Here is a 25,967-nt window from a genome sequence, read left to right on the forward strand (position 1 = left end):
ACAATTTCCCTTGTTAAGACACACTCCCATCCACAAAGCAGTGCCAGGAGAATATATAGTTTGGACATGGAGCATCTGTGAGATTGCATTCATATAGTAGAAACAAGCCCTGGATCCTCTCTGCAGTGAGAGCTGCTCATTAAACCCTGTTAACCTGCACAACTAATATCTGCAGGGAGAAGTGAGTGAGACAAACACACACCTGCTCCATTTAGGGAGATGCATCACTCATTCCCTCAATGGACACATAGCTCCTCCCCAAGCAGCACTCAGCGCTTCCTATCGCATACACACACGCATTTTTGCACACACACACCAGCGCTCATCAACAGAATGCAGATGGCAAACTTAGAAAGCAAAGACACGTGGGTGAAGGAGGGAAAGGAGGAGGAAAACCGCAGAGAGCTGAGAAGTGGATGCAGGTGACGGGGAAGGCAGAGCGAGATGAAGAACAGAAAAAGAAGGAGCAGAATAGTTGCGCCTGACCCACTCGAGTGCTGCGTGTCTGCTCCACGCGTCAGCGACTCCTGTAGCACAGGTAGACCACAGTAAAGACAACCTGCGCAGGGAGCACACTACTCATTAATGGAGCCCCATGTCACGTCTGTGTGCCAAACACCATCTGCAATCACTCAATCGGACCCACACACACTTTTCGCTTTGCCCAGGGAGAGCAGAACAAATACACACACCAGGAACCACTGGATTTTTTTTATCTATAATTTAAAACACAATCAAAATGGCAATCCAATACGTCTGACAAAACATCTCCTGTAACCAACCTGCCCCAGAGTGCCATCAGCGCCGCGACTGTACTCTCACACTACAACACCAAACAGTCCCTGCAGGGGAAGTATTAATATGTATTGCATTACCAAAAGCAAAACTCACTCTAGCACAGAAACGATCCCAACAGTGAATTCCACACCACTCGAGTGCAGAGGCATTTAAGATATACAGAATAAAGTGGAAGTAGAAATGAGTAAGTAGCGTAGGAGGGGAACGTACCGTTGGGGCTCTCCTCGTCAATGGTCACTATGGTTGCAGGGGGTCCCGGCCTGGACAGCTTACATTCTGCATACACAAGGAGAAAAAGGAAATTAACATAAAACATGCTCCTGTTGCTATATTCATTGACTTTGCAATTCCAACAATATGTTGTTCATCTTGGCTTGGCTAAGTGGGCGGTTTTTAAAAAATGGCTGCATATCAAAGTAGAACGAACTACAAATAAGTTTGATTTAGTTGAGGGGGAAGCTAAAATATGGACAAATACATATTGCATGTAACTTATTTTTACCCTGTCATTTTAAAGCTTATGATTTCATGACTAGTCTGTTTTATTTAAAGTTTACAATTAATGTTTATTATTATTAATGTTTTTTAAGTTGGGCTCTATCAATTTAAATATGTACATTTGGTGCTAATACTTCTGTCCTGATTCCTAGTGAAAATTCTGAATGTAAGATTGCTAAACAACAACAATCTTAGAACATTGGAAAAAAGACAACGTGACATTGGTCTGAGAAAATAAATCTCAAAATGTTGCTCCGGTTTCTCCCTGTCCTGCCATAACATGTCACGCCGACACACAGAAGGTGGCACCAGTGACTGTGAGCTCACAAACATCAACAGGAATGGCCAGTACGATACTGACACCAAACACACAGGGCAGTCAAAGCATGTGGCGACCTCATAAGCAGAGCACTGACGAGAGCGGCTTCACAGATGGAGGTCACAGCAGCGAGGTGGTACAAGCACATGGGACACAGGTAATGGCAGCTTGACAGACAGCACCAGATGGGGCAGCAGGAGAGGTGGAGAGCAGGAGACAGGAGGAAGGGAGATGTCTTGAGCGGAGGAATACGTGCTGTGAGGCGACGCGCTCTGCAGCCGATGTGAGGAGAGTTGAGGATTAAATGCTTTTCAATAGGGAGGAGAGTGGGGGAGATGGTGGCAGAGGGAAATGGTGAAAGAGAATGTAATAAAAAGGAGGAAAACAGACAACAGATGTTTGCCCTCTTACCCTCATACTGCCAGTCTGAAGGGGTCAGGGGTTAGTGGAGCCAGAGGGAAGCGGAGCAGAAACATGGAAGAAAAGAAAGGGGTGAGACAGTTGGTACAAGAACAGCTCTGATGTTAAAAAAGGGGAAAGAAAGATCGTTATAAGAAGAACAACAGATATTAGAAAAATAGCAGAAAAGAGAGGCAGTATCAGGGAAGATTAACTGTGGAAGGCTTCAACAGAGAAGTGATGGAAACACGTAGGTTTTGGAAATATGGCCACTGCTAGTGGCTGGCTGACTGTATTTAAGAGAGTTGCATTATAACATTATCATATGGATCAATTTGAAGACTTTCTCTCAGTATATTCACTTATGTTCTGGAAAAGGCAAAAAAATCAAACATGAAAATGCACTGGAACCCATGTCCACATGGTTTTTTGTTTCTTTAAAAAAAAGATCCCTTCATTTTATAAGATACTGAATCTCATGCAGCTTGTTGCCAGGTGGTGTCGTCTTACATTACATGTTATCAGAGATGGACAGAAAAGAAACACATGGTCAACGACACCATCAGCAGTCATCGCTCTTGGGTTTCACACCCGCCGTCTGTTCCCTGACTTGTGTTGTGCCACCGTGCACCTGTTGCTTGGTGCAAAAAACAGTGGATAGTTTTTCTCATTAAATATGCATACCCATGAGCCTTCACCAGTGTGGAGGTTTGAAAGTGCATTTTAATCAGAGATAAAAACCTCAGGATGTTATGTTGCTGCATTTCTGATAATTGCTGTTTCCAAAGTGCAGATACCAACAATAATTAGCAATTAAAAGGCAAAGAAAACCTGGGGCTAAAATACAACATATTCAATGTAATCATTAACTGCATTTTATATCTTATCTTTACTTTTAATTTAAATAAGTGTTTTTGACACACACACACACAAACACATATATATTATCTCGAGCTTATATTTTGCGTTTCTTCTTGCACCAGGTGTGAAGGTCCCGTCACAAACCAAGGAAATATGCTTGTAAACATAAGCAACCTTTTGCTTATCTAAGGTCCTTGAGGAGCAATTTCCCACAAGTACACATTTTGAACTCTTCTCTTAAGCCGCTGTTCATTTTCAGAGTTTTGTCATTTTTTGGGGAATTAGAAAACCTGTAACCATCTGCAGAGGAAGTAGCAGGATGAGGGTTTCCTTTAATAGCTACAAAATGAACAGAGCAAGTGGGTCACATCTCACAATCAGAGACATAAACAACAAGTCTTGAAAGACTGCACACGTGGGCACTTGTGAAATAAAAGTTCCTTGCACTCATTTTGAGAAGCTGTTTAAAATCACAGACGGTTCTGTTAGTATTGCATGTGTGTGTTCAGACACCTGTGTGTGTGTGTGTGTGTGTGTGTGTGTGTGTGTGTGTGTGTGTGTGTGTGTGTGTGTGTGTGTGTGTACATGTGAAGCTTTAAGTGGTAGTTGCAGCTGTAAGAGACACATGTGAAGACAAAAGGGCAGAGTGAGGCAGAGATAGAGAATAACACCATTTGCAGTGCTAACAGTCACATATTGCGATCAGAGAAAGTCTCAAACACACACATGCATGTGAATAAAAACATACACACACACAACCTTGCAGCCACAAAGACATTCGAGTCACTCACTATCAGGAACCATCCAAAACTATTGCGGCATTTAGACCTTTTAGCAGCAGATGATATTTTTAAAGCTTTCCTTCCATTTACAAGTCTTCCAGAATAATGGTATTTTATTAAAAAATGTCCCTGCATATTTAGTTCCCAGTGGCTCTCTGGTTTCAGGAATGTGCCAGAAAACCTCACCAGATCTCCAATGTAGACACTAGTGATGCAAAGAGCCAACTTTTTCAGTCCTGATACCGATACGGGGGCTTTAGCAATCAGACTAATCGATGTACGCTTTACTGTGTGGAACATTTTTGTCACGAGTAAAGCAACCTCTGACTTAAATACTGCTTTGTCAAACAAACACATAAATGTAAATATATTTTTTACTATCACAACGTAGTTGTAGCAGCCATAGAACGTTGTGTGTGTAGCAAGCCCACGGCCTATGCGAGACTACCCCCACTACGTGCTGAAGCTAAGTTAGTGACTCAGAGTTCACAGATAATTATCAGGATAACAATGAAAATGTCAGATGAGTAACAGACAGTGTCAGAGTGGACGTGACTTTTTTTTTTTTACCCGCATTGTGGATTATTTTTCTTTTCATGCCGCTTCATGCTGCAGTTCTGCTTGTGAAGTTGTCTTTGTGGGGGTGTATGGGCGTCTGCTTATGCATGACATCGTATGTGCACAAAGATGTAACTATAGAAGAAATTAGAATCAGAGATGAACTGATGTTTGAGTCAGTTTCAGACTGATATGTGACATTATCTTATCGGATTATGCATCGCTAATACTAATGCAGAGATCCTTACAGAATATAGAGTCAAAGTATAAATGGAAATCTATGGAAAACTCCCCATTCTGACAGATTATTACCAATCCTACAAATCCTCACGATTGCATTTTTAAGATGTATGGATAAGGTTGATTTGATTTTGAAACAGAGAACGAGAATGGCAGCAGATCCGGAGATTATTTGGTGCAGGAGGAAGTCTGTGTTTCAAACTGCAAAGAGGTAGAGTCGAGAGGAAAAAATAGACAAAGATGTTTAAAATGGTAACCAGTCAAAAACAATACGGAGCAGAATAGTGGGAGCCACATAAAAGACGCCATTGATCACACGGCTCGGGGAGAAGGGTACGCAGCAGCATGGGGCGCTCAGTCACTGAGGTCTATAGGTTTTCAAAAAGATTATTCAACAGGCTTGCATGCTGTGTTTTTTTTTAGCAGTAACCAGATTTGTGTCTGTGTCTCGAATGAACTTTATTTCTTTGGGTAAAATATTCTGGTTTCCAAGACTCTTTTTTTTTTTTAAATTAGAAAGAGCTGTAGGTCTTGCTCTTGATACAAATCAATACTAAGAAAGAATTAGTCAAGAGGAAGCAGAAGTTCACCTTATGAACAAGTAGATGAAAGAAATGTCACATTTCACCTTCTTCTCTGTAAGTGAGTGCTTATCGTCCACTAATCGAAAGTGTGGAGGTTCGATCCTCGGCTCCTCAAGTCCGCAAGTGTTCTCGGGCAAGATACTGAACTGATGATGTATATACCATCAGTGTGTGAGTGAGAGTGTACGACTGTATGGTTGATTAAACTAATAAAGAGCTACGTAGGTGAAGTCCATTCAGTCGTAAAAAATACACAATGGTCAAAAGCCACTCAGCGAACTGTATTCAGCCTGACCAAAGACAGAACCGTCAGAGAAGATGAGGAGGTATCTGATGTAAATAGATTTGATTGACCCTGCCTCATAAACAGGGTCAGGCTCATAAAATGTTCATACATTACACTTACTCGTACGCAGAAAGTCACATTGACTGGAAACAAACCACTGACTGAGGAGCTTAACTGGGTTTGGCAGGAGACTGGATCTCCAAACTTGACTTATTCTTGGCCAGTACTGTGATGCTAGCATTATTATTTTTTTGTGGCATTTTTGCCTTTGTTTGAGAGTCAGTGGAGAAATACACAGGAGAAGAAAGCAGAGGGATGTCATGCAGCAAAGAGCATTGTAGACAAATTTTGTTTTTTTGGCGTGTTGCATCCATTGTCTTCAAATGGGTCATGTGCTTACCCTTGAAAAAAAACAAAAAACAAGCAGCCTCATTATCAAATTTTGTACTTTTCTATTTTTCACTAGCTTTTTTAGTGAAACCGTTTTCTGAGCAGAGGCTATTTATCCAGTAAATCTCAGAAAACTGTGGCTTTCAATGACCTGATCTCTGTTCTAAACGAAATGACTTTTGGAAAGTGGTGGTGGAGTCAGAGATGGCAAAAGAGAAGAAACATAACAAATGCAATAAGCGACATTCAATCAGAAATAAGTAATCAGGGCACTGTACACTTCAGCGGATTTATCCGAAGACTATCAAAATCTTCTAATTCTGACCTTGGGGTAATTTGCTCTCACTTTAAGAGATCCTCTCACTAATCAGCCGAACAATGTTGACTTGAGGCGGTAAAAATTCAATTACAAAATGATTGCTGCTTGTCTCACAGAGGGATCAGGTAGGGGGGGGGGAGAAAATTATGCAAGCAAGCTTCAATCAATTCTTGGAACGCTTGAACAATGCAACAATCTCCCCTAAAAAAAAAACATTACTTTTCATAAAAGAATCAAGAGACGAGCAAAATTGATCAGACAACAATGAAATGATGAAATGCTTCGTTAATGTTTTCTCTTTCTAACAGATGCTGCTGTTCGGAGATGGTCTGGGACGATTGTTTTCGCTGTATGAACGTGGGTGTGTGAATGTTTAAGACAAGATGTGAACAGATAAACTGAAACCGGATCTCTCAGGATGGATGTTCATACCACATCTGAACGGGGCCAAAGTCAACGGGTAGTTGTTTTGGGGAATGCGAAGAGTGTCTATGTACTCTCATGGTAGAGAAAGTGAAATTCTTTTAATGCATCACCAGTCTATGTTTTTTCCCCCTAGTTCTTTGCAGGCTGCTCCCTAAGCAATTCAGATCTTCACAAGGCAGCTCATCCACTCCTACATTACTGGAGCAACAAGGCAGTTCTGCTCACTGACATTTAGTTTCAAACGGCATTTTTACCTGCCATTCGATTCAATAGCATGTTGTTTCCAGTGGCTTGGTCTGCCACAGGCCCCTTTTAGCAACCGATAAATCAAACCCCTGCCACCTGAGGGTGGAAATCTCGACAAAAAAACATATTTTTGAAGAAGTGACCTAATAAGCAACGTGGTCGAGACTGCACTGACCCAATCACACCTTCAGAAAACCCCTGAAAGGATCAGATGCATCTTTCTTGAATTACTTAGAGATGCAATGAATTGCAGCGAAACATGCTTGCCCCCTCCAGATGTAAAATCATTAAAACCCATCAAAGGAAAGGAACTGAACAAAAGAGAGAGGCAGAGAGAAAGAACGATTCTTGACAAAGGGCAGAAGCAGCGAAGAAGAAAATAGGAACTCATTTCTCATCCTTTATATGGATGGCAAACTGCCAGCTCACCCACGAGGTTCCTCTTATCATATAATGTCTCATACTGTATGCCCATATACAATCGCAAACGCGTCTAACCCTTTCACATAAATATCAGCCTCCATTTGTTGATAAGGGAACGTCTGACAGCGCCTATGTAAGGTTCCTCAGGCAAGGACAGAAAAAATCATTTCTCCTTGTTCAGCCATGGTGCCCGTGCTCCACCTGAGGGAGGAAACATGCGCTGACCTCTGGTGTGACCAGGATCTTACTCAAGAACTTAAGGTTGGAGGTTATAACTTCACGACTAATCCCCGAGGGGGGGTGAATAGCCCAGGACAGGGATGAGTGGAGACAAACAAGGACACTGTTTTAATTTCCCAGTTGAACTGATGGAATTTATTTGGTATGGATCTAGGCCTAGTGGGGCAGAGGGGCATTCTGGGACTGGTCCAACAGGGTCTGGCAGAGCACAGAGAGACAGACAAAGGGAAGCTGTCCAGCAGCACATATTGCCAGGTAATGTCTGCTCATGTACAGACAGCAGGTCAAAACAGATGAGCAATCTGTTATGTTAGGGGGGGGGGGGGGGGGGGGCTGGGGAAAGTTGTCCGAATTTCTGTCTCAACTTGATGCTCAGTGCTGAAGAGCCACATAAGTATAACTGCTTTCAGACACACATTTGAAAGGCTGTATGTGGAAATAGTAATATCCGAATCAGTTTCTGTGGACATATTCTGGAACATTTTCTGTCAGCCTCCCAGTGCAATTTTCAGGAGATATTATATCGCAGGATGGAAAAGAGGGGCCATACACATAGGAGATGCCCATTCATGATGTCAACTTGGAGAAAGAACAACATCAGAGTGTCAATGTGCTGCTTTTATACATCATGCCTCCAGGAGGTTTTACTCAGGCGCCGCCCCTCGCTTGAATATTCCGGAAATGTTCCTATTGTTGTGAACGCGTCTGACTCGGAGAATCTCCTGCTGTGTTCTTCATGACTCCAGAAAACTACCAAACCCAGTTTTCTAAACTTATGTTTTATTTACATATTCTCACAAAGCTACAAATTGCCATTTACAGTTCACTGAATAATGAACCAAACCACAACAGTGCAAAAGGCACTTAGTGGTTCATTCTTTACTCCTTAATCTTCCGATTTGTCTCCTAATGGATTTAGCATTGATCTGCTGAAGTTCGATTCAGTACAGTTCACATCATTAGAGTCAGACTTACGATACATGTCATGTAGCTTTATTACTGCACCGTGTTGTTTCGTGATTTACAGGCTAGTAAGTCCCACCAGATGTATTCAGATTGCTGTTATTGAAAAAGCTACAATTGATTCTTCAATCGCTAAACCTTTCCAAAAACACCATAGTGTTGATCTATGAGCCTTAATATTCACAGGCGCTGTAGTCAAGGAAAGAATATGACACATTACATTTACAATTGTATTGCAATAGTCAGTGCTGATATTTTAGATGCCTGCTGCCTTGCATACCTGATGAAATACATTTTCCATCCATTTTTTAAATATATGGCTTAATTTGCTTTCTAATATGTAGTTAGTTGCTAAATATAAGAATAATTTACACCTAAAAAACTGATTGTGAAAACTGATGGCTGGATACTCAGGTTATCTGTGTCATAAAGGGATGAATTTGCTGTACGTATAAAAGAGAAAATCCAGATCAGGTGATGATTTTAAATCATATTAGAAACTTTATTTTAACACAACATGTCCACATGGAGACATAGGTTCTGGGTTGTGACAACAACAGTGGATTTATTTCCACTTATTTGCGATTAAGCTCCGTCTCCACCAGGAACGTTACTCCACACACGCCTGAGCAGCGATAGGAAATTCCAGATGGAAGCCAAGTATTTGAATCTAACAATAATTTGTTTTCTTTATGGTGAAGGGATTGCTGCAGCTTTGATCTCGTGCCACCGCACTTCCCCCAAGACAACAGATCTGACGCAGTTATAATCACATATACAGATCACAGCAAACTGACGATTCCTGAATTTAAATCCAAGTCAACAGAAAGTAGTATTTGGGAATCCTTATGCTGACACGTCAACATAAGGAAATTCAGCCATTGGGAGGGGAAAAAACAGCTAAATCAATATGGAGAAAGACAGTGATGACTGATTCTACATGCAACATGTCTCTCATGGCAAAGAAATGTAATTACAGCCTTTTTCCCCCTGTCTCCATCCATCTCTTCCTCTCCAAATCATCCTCTCTCTCCAAACAAATCGTCAGGATTGTGGGTCTCTCTGTGGGGCTTCTGTAATTGTGTACGCACTTATATTTTAAGGGTCATGAGTTGGGGAGAATGGAAAAGATAATGAGCGGCAGGCGGTGAATAAAGAAAAAAAAAAGAGGAGGGGGGGAACAAAGCAGCAGTGGAGATTGTAGCGGTGATGAAGAAATGGTGAAAATGAAATCCTGCAGCATCTCGTTCATTCTTCATTAGTGGCTGATAATGGAAGAGAGACGGGGATTACTTTGCTGAAGTGTAATCCCTTGCAGAGGCTCCCCCTCCCACTCATATTCAGACCCCCCCCCCCCACTCATGGCTGCCTATTTTTGTCTGCCTGTGAGGTTAACCACACAGGCAGGAGAGCAAAGGTTGCAATCACACTCCCAGCCAACGGTCCAGTGTGCACAGCGCTCACACACTGAGCTCCGGGATGGGCCCCGATGACCCCAGGCAGCGCAGGGTCCAATCCTACCAAGACTGGCCCCCTCCTCCCTTCTTATGCTCCCAGAGCCTGATTACAGCCTAGTGGTGAGCAGATTAAAACCCCCCTCCTGCTGTCTCTCCTCTACTCCCCCACTCCACAGGCCTGTGCTGCAGCCAGACACAGTCTGCACATCTGGCCCCTAATCAGACAATCCCAAAAATAGACAAACAATCAAGGATCAAAATGGATGTGCAGATGGGAGACGAGGGGAAAAGAGGGAGACAGGGACAGAAATGCGGTTGAGACAGGAAGGTAGGCTGACGTCACATGGCAGAAGTGTCCACGGGCATATTAACTTATCCTCACCACACACACACTATTATAGCTGAGCCTGTTGTGCATACATGCATTTGTCTGACATGTGGATTTAGCGGCCGGGGATTTGGAGGTATGGACGGTCTGCATCTGTCCACCGCGCTTCGGATTGAAGTTTGACCTTTCATTACCATTTGTTAAACTGCTGGGAGAGCTCGTCTCCACACACGCAACGATCAATGGCCATACGTGAGGCGCACTGCAGGATTTACATGCACATGTAGTCAGAAATGTTTTTCTGTTGGGAGAGACAATTGAGCCGACAGCACAGTGGCGCCAGTCGGATGACACAAGGTGAGGAGAAAATTAAAGGATGGCGCACGGAGGATTATTCATGAAAAGTGAAAGCAGCAACATTGTTAAGGAATTAGGGAATAAAATACAGGGTAAAGGTGGATAAATAAACAGAGGAGGGAAACTGAGAATAGAAAGAGAACAGTTCTAGAATTTTCTAATTGGCTTAGATAAGTATTGTTTTGCCAGACAAAGAAATTCTGAGCTCAATATGTATTTTTTATATTATTTTTCAAGGTGAATGAACCATGAGTCAGTCAGTACTTGAAACAAACCGTTTTTCTTAAATATGGAACTTATTTTGAAGCGATCTTGCATGAATGCATTAATCTCCGGAAGAACAATTCCACTGAATAATTAAATGTCCTCTCTAAAAAAAAATTAAATCAACTAATTAATTAGTTAAAGAAAGCCGAGCGTTTCCAAGGTCAGCCCGGTTCCCTCACACTGTGTCCACAGTCACATTAATCAGGAGAATGCAGTTCATAGTGTCTCCCTGCTAATTAAATAAAGACACTGTGACGTACAGTGCCTCCACAGCTCGGTGCCATCCAAAACATTTTCCAGCAGCTATTTTCATTTGATAGACAGACAACAAACAAGTTGACAGAGCCAAAAGCCAAGGGCGCCTTGAGGTGAGAAGAGCAGGGAGATTTATGAGGGGGAAGATGAGGGATGTGGTGTTGAGGGCGGTGAAAATCCCCGCTCAAACTGAGATCATCCCTGGGTGACGCCGAGCGGTGCAGGGAGGCACCAACACAGCAGCGCCCGCGTGTGCCCTCACCCTTCAAAACACAACAACGCTGATACACACGGTCCCGCCACATTTCTGTCAGCAACGAGTCAAATTACAGGCTGCAGCCGTGTCCATAATCACCGGAGAGAAAGCTGTTATCACAGTCAAAATGTCAGATATAAACAAAAATGCAGCGATAAAGACCTGGCTGATTTAAAATATGGTAAATGAGGAACTACTCCGAGAATTGTGAAAAGAAAAATCGATAGAATTAGGGCGCAGTTTAACCCGAACCAGAATAATCAACAACATTTTGGTTAGACCAGTAGAGGTGCCATTTTCCATGTACTAAATCCAAAGAAGTTGCCAACCTCAGACACACACCAGTCCACAAAACAATCAATGTCAAGCTAAGGTTGATGCATCTCACGTGGGAGACGACGACAGGACGTACATACGTCATACAAAAGTCTTGTTGTGCGCTCCTGAAATGTGAAACCAAAACTAACCAGATCAAATGAAATGAATGGAACAAAGACATGAACATTGGTGCAGACAGTGGTCCAGACTTTCGGGTGTGAAATTTTGATATTATGAAGAAAAATATGTGTACACGTAATAAATGTAATTACTCATAAAATATGGATGTGGGGTTGCCTTCAAAAACATGTGAATGACTTTAACAACTTCAAAAAGCACATGCTCAAGAATCATTTCTTGTAGGGAAAAAAAACTAGAAGAGCCAAACTGAATTTTTTTTTGTTGAAGAAACACAATGCTTTCCTTTAAATACATCAAATATTTACCATGTGTCAAAAGGTTTACGCTGAATTTGCGACAGAGCTTTCAGTGACCATATTTAATCCCCTTTTCTGCAATATTCACTCATAAAAGCTAAAACACTAGTCTAACATTTTGGTGGTTATTGTAAGGCCCCCACAACACTCGGTGAGGGTAGGTGTTTGTGATTTAAACATCAGAACTATATTTAATCACAACACAACACGTCTAATCTCATCAGAAGTGCTTTTGTTGCTTTAAACCATGACCACACTCACGCTAGGACTGCATGCAAACTCCCTGGTTTCCTGTGGTTATAATCCTGCGCTTTGAACCACGCTGACCTCCTACAACTGGTGTGTGGTGCATAAATGTAGTGCTTCCTTCCTACAGGAGAAACGGTGCCAGGGAACATAATCCAGGGAAGCAATTATATTTCCCCTCAAAACACAACTGACAAAACAAATTAGCGACACATAAACATGATCGCTCTCAGACAGGGTTGGATTTGAACATTGAGGAGGACGAACGGAGGCAACTGGATAATTTACCCATTTAACAGATTCTGAAAATGTATGGGAGGATGTGAGGATTAAAAAAATCATATGATATAATGATAAAATGCAACCAGGAACTGTAAAATAACTTTAAATGTCATCAGAGGGCAAAGCTCCCCTTGAATTAAACCAAGTTGCACCAAACGTCACAATCTCAGTCAATAATAATAAACCTTTTTTATATAGCACCTTTCAAAACACAGTGTTTTACAAGTTATAAATGAAAGATTGAAAGCAAACAAAACGATTAAATTCCAATGTATTTAAAAGCAATTTGAAGTTCACTCAGCAATAGAGCACAGATGCAGAAATTTAGAATTTTTTAGAGATTAGAAAAGAATAAAAACAAGATCAAATAAAACATAAAATTAACCTTAGATGAGAGCTAGGAGAAAGCACACCTGTAAAATGTTGTTTTTACAGTTCCTAAAAGGGTCTCATTTTTGAATTCATGAATTATTCCTATAGGGAAACCGATGCAAATGTTTCAATGTCAAAGGGTGTGGAGGAAAATGTTTTTAAAATCCTCGATCCGCCCCCCTGATCCACATCAAAATGTACCGGGTTCTTCCCTGACTCATTCTGCATCCTTGCACCAAGTTTCGTGGGAATCCGTCCGGTTGTTTTTGTGAAATCGTGCTTACGACCAAAAGAAACATAAAAGCCAACAGACAGGGGTGAAAACACAACATCCTTGGCAGAGGCATAAATTCTGCAGTTATGTCTCTGCATTAAAATCCTTTCACATGCTCCATGTTAATGTTCCCCAGACACATGTAAAGGTGCTGTCATTCCGATCTCTTAATGTTAGAGAGAAGAGCAGGAAAACACTGACGCATCAGCGACTTTACATTAACTTTACCTCAAGGTCGGTGAACCCAATTAATCAGGACAATTTGACCTGTACGTCTCCCAGCACCATATGAAGCTTTGATAAATAGACACTTAAAAATGAATAATATCTCTGTGTACCAAAGCTGCAGGAAGTTGTAAAGGACGTAACTCACATACCCATATTCCACAGGGCTGCTCTTGAGATCCACAGCTGTTATGTTTTGGGTCAACGGTTCCCTCACACCACACAACACTACTTGTCTATTAACGTGCTCGGAGCCTGGGTGAGAAACTTCATCTGAAGAGGAAACCACGAGGCACTCGTTCACTTTCAGAGGCTCAGTCAGTCAAACAGGGAGCCGCTTCTCTACTAAAGGATATCATACAAATGCATGAAGCAATCCTCTAAAACTAAACTTCGCAGTTCAATTGACAGTAAGTAGTATGATGCTGATATTTCAAATGCTTTTACATTAGTGAGCTTGTCAAGGAAGGCTGGGAAGCAGGAAATGCATGAAAAGAAAGAAGGAAACAGGGTTCGGATAAAGAGAACAAGCCTCTGAAAAGAAAGCAATCTCAAAATGTACCTGAATCATGTGTAATGGTACTGCTCGGGGGGGAATCGAGGCTCGTCTATGGGCATATTCACCCCTGAGCAGCACATTTAAAGGCCTGCCAGTCTTATACAGACAGTAATTCACTTTTAACTGGCATCTGCCACAAAGTGAGTGAGTCCAGGCTATGAATGCTCGATCCCCTCTGTAATGTGGGAACTTAAACATGAAACTACAAAGAGAATCCTCTTAGCACAATCACTGAACTGTGTAGGAAGAAAGCTGGATTTATGCCCTCGCTCTAAATAATGTCTTTTAGAAAAAAAAAAAATTATGCAAATTTGAAAGGGAGGATAGTGGGAATTTATTGTGAGAGCAAAGTTATTTGCACTGAAGAACTCTGTCTGTGGAGAGCTGTGGTCCAAATTAAACTTTGGCCAGGAAAACTTCTGTGTGCTGTCTCAAATATTTAGCACTGAAACTTATCTTTTCTCTCACTGTAAATATTGTCAATAGCAGACTGATAACGTCCAATGGCTGTCAGCAGTATATAAACAGAAAATGTCCATATGTACGAACTTGCAGACGATACAGTGGCGGATCTAGAATTTGTCTGAATCAGGGGCCATTAAGGGGTCACGACTTACAGAGAGGGGCCAATTAGATGACCAACATCTATTTACAATTCCTGATTCAGTGAGTTGCACATTTCTCATTCCTTGTTTACTGTTATCTCTATAGCTTTGAGCAAAACCACACATCATTGAAAAGACTATGTTTAGAAAATTGTTCATTGTTTATTTACATTGTGTACAAACAAGCTTAGAAAATAATTAGTTATTTATTTATTTCCAGCAAAAAAATTGTTTTAATAGTATCTGCCCCAGAGATATATATACATATATATGTCCTATGTATAAATAAAAAACTGTACAGCTAGTAGGGCTGGGCAATAAAATAATATCAACAATTACAATTTTCATCAATAGCAATATTATAAACAATTATTTATTTATATATATATAAATATACATATATAAGAGAGAGAGATATTTTGCTTATGCATTGTGCAAGTGAGGAGGTAGAACACATAACTGATATTTATTGTGCTAATTCCTAATATCGATTGCCACATTGTCCAGCCCTAATAACTACACTGTGTAAGTAAAGACCATCGAGCCAGAAAACATTGGCACATGATTTATCAGAACAGTGTGATACTATGGCGCAAAAGTTTCTTTAATACCGAGTCGCTCCTCTGCTAGAGAGAAGAAACATTGCCCCTGTCCACATCACACGTTTCCTCTTGGCACTGCCGCTGAGGCGAGGTGACAAAAGCGAGACCTGAGGGTGTTCGTGTCAGCGCCGTGTGCTGTGCTCATACCTTCTGTGTTCTGGCCCCAGCTGTGGGTTAGCAAAGAGAGGATTGCCATTCCTGTCCCCAGCCATCTGACGAGCCACCACCCCCGTCGCATCTTCTGTCAAGCCTTACTGCCTGCCCACCTGGACAAGATAAACGGGAGAGAGGATTTTTCACTCAGGTCTCAGCGAGCCCCACAGCCCTGCACGCATGCACAGCTGTGACCCACACACAAGCACGGACACACACATGCACATCTACCTACAGCACTCAGTCACTTTTTTTTTTTTTTTTACTCTTGCAATCCAATTTTCCAAACAGTAAATAACATAATCCACTGGATTATCTGAAACAATCCGAATTTATGTAGTTACTTTTGGATTAGACTCCAAAATCAATGAGCAATGCAGCAATACTTAGATTTATTAAACAAGCAGATTTAAATGGAATTACTGCTATTAGTTAATTCATATTGTCTCATGGGTTGGAGATCATTAATTCATAATTACCCATGTGTAAAATCTATTTCTACTGTAATTATATTTACAATTTATTCAAGGTGAAACCTCCCCTGACTTTTCGTTGGAGGCTTCAGAGCAAGTGGCCCTATTTTTGTCTCTCTCCTAACCAGGCAATGCACGAATGTTTGATGTGAACACGTGCATCTGCAAGCGAGGGTCGTGCACGAGGCTCGGAACAAAAGCCGCACACGTAGTTCTGCGGGAAACATGACTAAACACAAACATGTTTTAATATACTTGGTGGTGGGGGGGGGGAGGGATTAGCCCAGTTCTAACTACTGATGACTAATAGCATCTATTTTAACTGCAGTCAAATCTAAGCTCTACCGGTTACTGTTCTCGTTGACAGAGCAAACTACAAACTTTTAAAAGCACCTATCAAAGTCTACAGGGGGTGAATGTTTGACACACACAACAGGTAATAGACGTCAGGAAGAATTTAATGGGGTAACATGGCACAGACAAGTGAACAAAACATCCTGATAACCTTATAATAAAAATCAAAAGCAACCAGCAACAAAAATACAGAGTGTAAGAGCAAACTGCAGCACAGACGTTATATCAGCTCCATATGTTATGATGGTGTTAACACACATGCGGGATTTACAGTGAATACACCTTTTCAAGCTCTGGTGGAAAAAACAGGCAAAGCAGTGTGTCCAGATTGCGTGTGCAGCCGTCCTCGTTGTGCATCGCGCACACAAATCTCGACCCTCCAGTCAGAGCTGGAGGAGGGCGACGTCTCACCATGAGGAATAGAGGGGGTTTTCTGGCTTCTATCTGTCTGAGCTATTTGATGTCACACCTTCCTCACAAGGCTTATTCTCAGAGCAGGCGATAAGCTGTGAAATCAGCTTTCATAGCATATGCTAAAGGGGCAGGAGGCGAATCACAAGGCATCAACACCATCATATCAAAGCGTCTTTGACAAAATCACCATCTCCAACTCGTACCGTCAGCGTTTGTTCATTTGCGAGAGTGATTTCCACCTCTTTTTCCACTCGTTTTCTCTCCCCGCACATGTCGCACAGTTTGTTTTATTCGCTTGCTTTCTTCCGAATCGGTGCAGAAGTACACTCAGACGGATCTTTACACCAGTATATACCTTGACAACAGACATCTTGCATGTACACTCTGCGGACGGGAAAGGGGAAAAGCCATGTTCTCCGCTCTTACAGTGCAACAACAAGAGTCTTTTCAACGTCGGTTTCCTATTCTCTCACTGCCGTCTCATCTCTCCGGCTCCCAGTGGTGTTCCCTTTTGAAGCAGATTTGATTTCCCACGTTCGTACAGCTATCTTTCTTAAGGGGGCTGAGCAAGATTGCTTTGATCCCTTTCACATAAGGAAAACTCAGACCTGCACAAGCAACCACCCTGAAGAGAAAAGTCATTTCTCCTCACAGCTTCCACCAAAATCTCCTCTCGGTTGACATGGGAACGCCGGGTCTCATTTACATAGGCTAACAACAATGTTCCTTCGAACTTAATGAGCAGGGGAAGCTGGAGAGATGGCTGACTGTGGTCTTGAAAAGGAAAAAGGGCTTCAATACTCCATGAATCACAGTGTGGACAGATATCTGTCATTTCAGCAACACTGCAGCGCTTTGATGAAACTTTAGAGCAGCACTTCAATTCCACTCTGCTCCATATGTTCACGCATATCATGTAACCTCAATCCAAGCGCGACCCCGCCCCCCAGCTATGTGGTACCAATGAATAAAAAGGCCTGCCTGCCTATATGTTTATATACAGTATATCTCTGCAATAATCTCTCTGCGGTAGAACAAGGGAGAGTGATTAAACTTATGATGGAGGGGGCGGAGAAGAAAGAGCAGAGGGTGTTTAAGCCGGGCTAGGGAGAGGTGAATGAAGCAATCACAGTTATGGATTACAAGGAGAGCGAAGATGCAGTTCTTTATGGCCCAAGTGCAGAGGCTGTGAGCTCCCTGCAAAAAAAAAAAAAAAAAAGAAGAAGAAGCAGCAGCTTGTCTCTCTGTCTTCCACTGTCTGTTTCTTCGATCGCCTCTCATCCAACATCGACTTCTTCCTCCACCTCTTCCTGTCCACGTGCTTTGGTGTTGACAAACTGTCATTTCTGTTACTTCTCAATGACAGAAATCACTACTTTTATTAACTCAGCTCAACATGTCACCAACAGCAGGAAACATTACTATTTATGATTTAACTGCCTATGGCAAGTGGAAATGAATAAATGTAGCTTTATAAATATTCAGACTCCTGCTCTGTCCACACTAATGGAGAGTTTGCAAGACAAACTTTTCACTAAAACGTTTTTCCAAAGTGCACATTTTCAGAAAAGTCCGGTTTCTGTGTTCCATGTGTGCAGGTGAAGGGGAAACGCTGATGTCCCAGTTTACTTCACACATGCCTACTGTTCCTTTGTGTAATGAGCATGCACCAGAAACCACTGGCTACACGCCAGCTTCTCTTTGTTTGGGTTAACACTGCTAGGTCTAGTTAAATGTAGCATCACTGCACTCAACATTCAACACCGATATGACTTGGACCACAGCTTCTTCTCTGGTATCCAACAGACTGTTTTTGTTCTGCATTCGTTTGGACAGAGATATTTTCTTGAACCAACGTCAATGAGATTTTTGGAGAAGCAGAAGTAGTGTAGACAAAGCCTCAGTCTTGCAATTCATAGCACAGTCACAGTTAATATTGGACACACGTCACAGGAGGTTTGCTCATGAGTTGAGCCGAAGACTGAATATGAGATATTATACAACTTAATTGCTATTTGTAGATATTTTTTACTCATCAAAATAAATGTAAAATGAGCAATAAGTTTGTTTATGACTTGAAAATTTTAATTTTTCTGTTCATTGTTTGGGTCTTTTGGAATTAAACTGGCAAAATAATTAAGTTAATCAAAGAACAACAATACAGCTAGAACTCATTAGATGCGCTTGCCTCCAACAAGGCCAAACAATGACATGCCTGTGTTAAGAGTCCAAAAGGTGGTTTGATATTTTCCAACAAATTGCACAAACACACAGATCTTAGCGCAATAAAATAGTCTGATTTATTCACAATAAACTCGGGAATGTCTTGAAATGTTAAAAATCCTGGATCCTAGAGATTAACTGGTTCTTCTCCAACTCGTTGCCGATCCCTACGGTTGGTGTTTAAATCAGTTTGGTACTTTTTGAGTAATCCTGCTGACAAATAGACAAACAAACAGACATGGGTAAACACATAACCTCTTGGCATGAAGGGACACATGTTAAATACTGATGGACTTAAAGCAGGTTTCTGCACAGACTGGACCTCCAGATATTCAGCAGCAGAGTCTGATGTGCAGACTATCACACAGTGCAGTGTTCCTGCCTCTTTTGTCAAAATACGTCTATTCAGCTCGACAATACAGCAGAAAATTGCAGGAGAGAGAATGTGGATCCAAGATGACCACTCAAACAGTGAGGTAATGACTCCGCCCTGTCTTTCCAAGCTGTTAAGTGGAGGTATGGATGCCGCTTCGCTTCACCAGCTGAGAGTGGAGGGGAGTTTGGAGTGGGTCAGCCTAACACCAGTGTCTGTTAAATATGGAACAGTGCAGTCCACCAGCAGAGCAGAACAAAATGGACAAGGAGGAGAAAAAGCCAAGATTCACTGACATAATCTGACTGATGTGACCGTCCAGCAACCTCTTCTCTTGACTGTTAGATATTTCACCACAGTCTGAACACTAGCACTGAGCTATATGGCTGAAATGATTGTGGACACACACACACACGCGCAAACAAACTGTCATTGGACACATGCATAAACTTAGACTGGGTAAAAACAACAGAATTTGTAAACTTAGACGATGTACGGAGAGCTGGAGGAGATGGCGGGCGCGCTTGTTTTGGTTCGAATAGGTTGGCGCAGTGCACCGATAAATTACTGACAGAGCCGGCATAAAATGTAAAAAAGTATGAAAAGACCAAAATGAACACTGTAGGTGGACTAAGTGGAGCTGTGCATGGCTCCCTGGGTGTCTGCCCCAGGCTTGGTGGTGCTCTGGCCGGGCAGTGGAGCCGTCCGGGGTCCCTGAGTGTCTGCCCCAGTAACCTGGCTTGGTGCACATAAAAGGCCAAAAATAAATTAATAATAAATGACTGAATATCTTTTGGTTTTACACTGTTTATCAGGCCAAAAAAGACATTTGAAGACGATATCTTGTGAGTCCGGTGATGGGCACTCATCAGTGTTTTCTGACATTTTTATAGACATTGATGGTAAAAATAATGCACAACTTCATATATAATCAAAATGTTTTTCATTGGTGCCCTAGATAATAACACAATGTGAAATGCACATGTGTTGCCTCTGCATTGAACAGGACTTTGTAGTTGTTGTCTCTGTTCCTCTCAGACAGATGCACTCCAACAAATTACTGTATAACATTTGTCAACAGTCCTGTCAGTTACGTGTCAGAAGCACCATAAATGTGCCAGCTTTAATGTTTTGACATGATTCACCCTACATATTGAAATGTAAATCTTACAGTAGAAATATATAAGGCTTTGATGTAGCCATGACTGCAGCTTCACATTTTTTGTTTGCTTTGTTCTTCAAATATTAAAGTCGTTGAAGTGTCAGTGTTCTTCAAATTCATGCATCAAATTGAGATTCATAGTTGTGCTGCAATTAGGTTATCAAGGTTGTGGAAAGTGGTTGGAGACAATGAATTCCCTTGAGTCTCTGGGATGAAAATTCAGTAGAAAAGTGCAAACAAAAAGTAATTTCTCAGGAGATCCGACGTCCTCATCCGTCTCAAACTGTGTCAGCCTCCACCTTTAGTGCTGGTAATGACAAATCAGTGTTATAGAAGCACCAGATTACATCCTGAGTGGCCCCACCCGGTCCCCAATTACTGTACGGAGCCATGTCGTCCAATTGATCAAGTGACCAAATGAAAAACAATGCACGATAAATTACACAAAGATCTAAGTCATAAAACCTGGGAGATTCCAGCGGCACCTGGGTTCATAAATTAGGAAATCAGCCAACGCAAATGGCAGAGTGCTCAAACAAACTGCAACACAAAGAGTATTTGTTCAATCGCCACATTTACAACCTTATTACATCCCAATTAGAATTATAATAGCAGCAGACCGTCCTGTCATATTCAAATGCAAAAGACCTGCAGGCAAAACACTTTCTTGTTTCCCAGATAAACAAAGAAGGTAAAAATAACAATGTGTCCGTAATAGACTGTGGTTTATAATGTAGCCAACATGAATCAATTAAAGAGACGTTTAATAGACCCTGAGAATAACAGCTTGGAGCGAAGAGAAAGAGGCCGAGGCAGGTAAGGAAATGGGTTCATTATTTAACAAGATTAAAAGCATTTGATTGGCTGGCTTGGTGGCTCGGCACTCTATCCATTCAGCCGGAAAGACTGATGCTTTCCGTGCGTAGTTCTGCATCAGCTTGCAAGGGAACACTTTGTGTATGAATATCAATCAATCGACCAGCTTGTCAACACCATTGGCGAATTCCCAGAAGACTAGTGAGTGTCCAGCCATGACTCCTCACAAATTTCACCCATGACCAAATGCATTCACGTGTCCAAGGCTGCGCAGACACAATCAGACTCTCATCGGTCCAGACAGGCTGAGTTGGCACAGACCCACAGCAGAAAGGCAGTGCACAACTCCAGACATCCTGGAGAGCAGGATCTCCTTCTTCAACAGACAGAGTTAAAGTCTCCTTAACATGCTTACAAATTGTGTTGTTGTAATCAAATGTGATTTTTCTGAGAGTTAAGAGCTTTTTAAATCAGTTGATGGTGAATGTTAGTTGCTAAACAAACTAATACATCATATTTTCTCCTCCTAGAATACACTTAAAAATATGAATGTATGGTGTAATTGTATAATCATACATGTAAATAACACTGTGACAATACAGGGAAAAGCTGCTAAACCATAACAGATCCCTAACAGGTGGTAAGCAATCTGTGTAGCTTTTTTAACGTGTCGAATATAGTTCTAGAAAATGTATGGCCACTGAAGTGCACCATTTATCAATTGATTACAAATTTGCATGTGGCTCATCCATTCATGCTCCAACATACGATACTTTCTAAAAGGTTTGTCTTGCAGTCTTTCCTTCAATAGGTTGGTACTATCCATGTGAAGTACATATTACTGTGAATAGTAAATACAATGTAAAATCTAAATACTATATTCTAACATTATGATCATATTTTCAAAATGAATGATTAATTCATCATCAAATAATCTGTTATTCATAGAAAAAGCAGTGATGCATGCATCTGAGTTTCCCTGAATCCAATGTAATGATTTCCAAAGTCTTTGTCTGAGCAACAGTCTAAAAACTAGAGATATTCAGTTTAAACAAGTCACACTAATGATTAGCCAAGCCTAGAAAAGTCCGAAAATATATCGTCATCGACTGATTGAATAATTATTTTACCATTACAGACCTTTCACAAAAAGCATGGTGCAGATTTAACCGAGTTTATCCATCATTAGATCAGATAGAAAGTTGCCATTTGTCCCGACTTGTTGGCAATTGGGGTTTAGCGTTTTTCCTTCCGACATGTGGACAAGAGGAGCAGGGGATCGAACGGTCAACCCTGGGATTAATGGACAATCCACTTTACCCACAGTCCCTTTTCTAAAGCATACAAATACAAAGTGGCCGAGATGTGGCAACTGTTAAAGAGTCAAGTTCAGTAAATGACCAAAAAGTCCACATCACAGGTCACATCACAGGTATGCGATGTCTCACCTGGGACTGGAAGTTGATCTTAACAGCCTGAAACTCCAGCATGTGAGACACCTGCCACCGTAACACGATGCCAACATGTGTAACTTTAAACTAGGGTGTGTGAACAAACTCAACACCACACACAGACACACACATGCATGTCCACAAAATAAATTTAAAAAGCAAACTAAATGAATCATAAATAAAGTTTTTGATTAGGTGTGTTCCACTAGTGCAGAGCTATTCATTACCTACAGTGAGATTTAATCAGCAGTAGCCAGGGAGCCTCGGTGCTTTAATGACAGGGGTGATTAGCCCTGGTTAACAGGGTGAACATGGCTCACACCCAGCTAGAGATAGCATTCAAATACCAAACAGGATGGGGTTCAACATGCAGGGGAGGAGCTGCATGGTGCTAAAGCTTATCAGCGTCCTCACCTATGTGTTCGATCTATAAAAACCCACCTCCAGCAGGACCCCAACACAATTCATTAACTGATTACTGTAAGGTATTTGATCACTGAGACAAGCAGGCTTTGAGAGGACACTGTAATTCATGTGCTGCTGGGCCTGACACTCCTCCACTCCCCCGTGATTTCAGCTGCACCAGGCAGCCTTAATTTACAATCTGAACTAATTGTTCCAGCTGGACTTGATATTAGTAAACTATGCACACTGTGCTCTTGGCTGCCAGTCCAGCTGGTCAGTGATGTTTGAAGCAAAGGGAACTAAAGCAACGACTGATGGAAAAGATCCAGGACCTGCGAATGCTTTCCTTCCTTGCTTGCTTTCATTTAGGAAGCTGCTTTTTAGTTAGCTCTTAAAAATCACAGTGACATGACAAATGGACCTAGTTTTCCCATTTTCCAGGAGAAGATGAATGTCCATTTCACAGAAAATGCCAAAGACCCAAGCCTTTTTATACATTTTCTAAATCTCACTTTGACTTCCTAAGAAACAGCCTGAATAGTTTACTTTACCGCAAAAGTAAAAAACTACAATATGTCAAGTCTTTCGGCAAAAAGTCTCTGTCGAAGTCAAACAAATATCCAACTTGTTCAAAATCTTGATGCTGCTATCTGACGAATTTCAGTCTCAACTTCTCTCTTAATGAAGTCAGAGAGAAACACAACCAGAGAGTAAACTGGAGCGAGGCAATATATCAACACGACAACATATCATATAGGGTTGTCATTGCCACAATTAGTCATCCACCTATGGGAAATACGTGGTTTAATGTAGTGTCAAGTTGTGCATCAAACTCCTGCTAAAAATGCAATTTAAACATTTAATTTAAGCATTTAACATGCAAAATTGCTAATTAAGTTCCTTTGCATTATTCAAATTTTCTATTTACTTGAATTCACACACCAACACTGCAGGTCCTTCCCTCTGCAGGATGATGTAACTGCTATTATGAGTGATTCCTAAGTGAGTCCTCAGTGTGTGCGTGATGCTGTGGGAGAGAGTAGCCCTCAGTGAGAGCAGTGATCGCAATGTACACTTGACACAGACATGAAAAAGCTGTTATGATTTTAATGTTCATTCCGTTTCCCTAATTACATATGTATATTTTTTCCCTCCCACCTGTACCATGAGGGGCATGTTTTCATATATGCGCTGTGAAGATGCGAGCGGTGCTGATGCTTCACACGGTCATAAAGGAGGGGATGTTTACCCTGGGTATTTGGGTCGGAAACGCGGACCCTGATGGGAAAATGCATAAACACCATTATGTGCTTTTGCAGAGTTTCTACCAGCAAATGAAATATTTAATGTGGGCCTTGAGTGCTCTCACGATTATTATGATGGGCTGTGAGTTTGAACATGATATACCCCATGCACCTGCTTATGCAACGTACTTTTGCACACAGAAATATTATTGTTCTACTTGTTCCATAAACTATGATGAAAGAGGAAGTAAAGACTCCAGAGTTTGACACCACTGTTTTGTACGTGATATATAATATACATATTATAAAGGGGTAGTGGCTCACAGGATTGCTTGTAGTGTTCTCTTCTGACAATATGTTTGAATGATGGTCATTTATTTTGCTGGAAGTAATAACCATGATGATATTACAGTGGCGATGAATTTAAAATCAACCAGTTAATTCATTTTCTCTATCAAAATGAAAATTGAAAAAAAAGTTAGGAACTACGATGCCCTAATTTACAAAATGGCAACATCAGACACCCCCCGTCTACAAACCAATCAAAGTCAAGTATAGGTAGATGCCTCCCACGTAGGTGATGACGACAGGACGTTCGTTCGTCAAAGGATTTTTTTTTTCTGCTTTCTAATTTGCAACATGAAATAAAAACTAACAGGATCAAATGTAAACAATGTAACAGTCATAGACGTAAAAACTTAATCAATAAGTGAAAGCGTGGTAATGATGAGCAGCAGCCACGAATATTAGAAGATTGTGTCTAATGTTTAATCTAATGTTTAAAATAACAACGCGTCTACACAGACAACATTGTGTGAGCAGCACATTAACAGAGCAGCAGCTGCAGCTCTACTGCTCCGTGTGCGTCTACACAGGAGCTTTTCAGGCTCAGCACTGAGTTGTAGGTCACTCGTGTTTTGGTTGCACTCAGGACACATCACACGGTCACTGCAGTTGCATGTGTAAAATGAAGGAAGATAAACCTGAGCTGGATTTATTACAATAGGAGCATATCTGTTCTGTCAGATGCAGGAGATGAAAAACACACCTTCTGTGTAGACACAGTGTAGAAATGTAGAAACTGATCAGCCGACTGAAGTGCACCACATATGTCTAAAGCTTGTTGTGTGCACCAGTTTTTGTCAAACTGATAACAATGCATGATACAAAGCGGGTGAAAAAAACATCTTGGACCTCGTGGCCCACTGCTTCTTCACGCTTGGAAAGCTTTTAATGTGAAGTAGCAGATAAAAACACACAAAAGCAATGTAGGAGTGAAAACAAACTCTAAACCACAGAGATTCAGTCAGAAACAAGCTGCAGGAACACTGAGAGCTGGGGCAGACTTTTAAACCCAGCACTATCTCGCTGGTCACCAGCAGAACCACACATGTAGTGAGCCAGTTTAGCGCGAGTCAGAGCTTTAATTTGAAGGAGCACACTGTCCCAGGTTGGCCCCGATTAGCCGTGCTGCCAAGCATTGAGTGGCTGCAGTGGAAATGCATGTGTTGGCTGCTGGCATGAGACAATGTGATTATGGTGGGCTATACCAATGGTGGGCTAAGCCAGTTGGGTAATGTACAGTACATCTGTCATCTGACGAACTGCTGATCGTGCACTTCTTTGTTTTTATATAGCTTAAGGGTTAAGCTACAACCAGACAGGGGCTATGTGATCATATATCACAGCACATTTTGATACAGGCTATTACATACTATAAAATGAAG

At 41.5% G+C, this 25,967-nt stretch overlaps 1 protein-coding gene across 6 annotated transcripts in view; it reads right to left on the reverse strand.

The window, feature by feature from the left end:
• The window catches only part of pcdh15a (protocadherin-related 15a), a 196,498-nt gene that overhangs the window by 124,521 nt on the left and 46,010 nt on the right, over window positions 1-25,967 (reverse strand). For 5 of the 6 annotated variants that reach the window (XM_034608853.1, XM_034608852.1, XM_034608850.1 and 2 more), the window contains 3 exons: window positions 15,320-15,438; window positions 2,027-2,041; window positions 1,009-1,074 (listed from right to left, as the gene is read on the reverse strand). In XM_034608853.1, coding sequence (XP_034464744.1) covers window positions 1,009-1,074; window positions 2,027-2,041; window positions 15,320-15,410 — 172 coding nt within the window. In that variant the 5' untranslated portion in view covers window positions 15,411-15,438. The remainder of the gene's footprint in view (window positions 1-1,008; window positions 1,075-2,026; window positions 2,042-15,319; window positions 15,439-25,967) is intronic. The other variant, XM_034608851.1, reaches the window with a different exon arrangement.

The sequence above is a fragment of the Hippoglossus hippoglossus genome, chromosome 15 (assembly GCF_009819705.1).
Source record: "Hippoglossus hippoglossus isolate fHipHip1 chromosome 15, fHipHip1.pri, whole genome shotgun sequence".
Classification (NCBI taxonomy): Eukaryota; Metazoa; Chordata; class Actinopteri; order Pleuronectiformes; family Pleuronectidae; genus Hippoglossus; species Hippoglossus hippoglossus.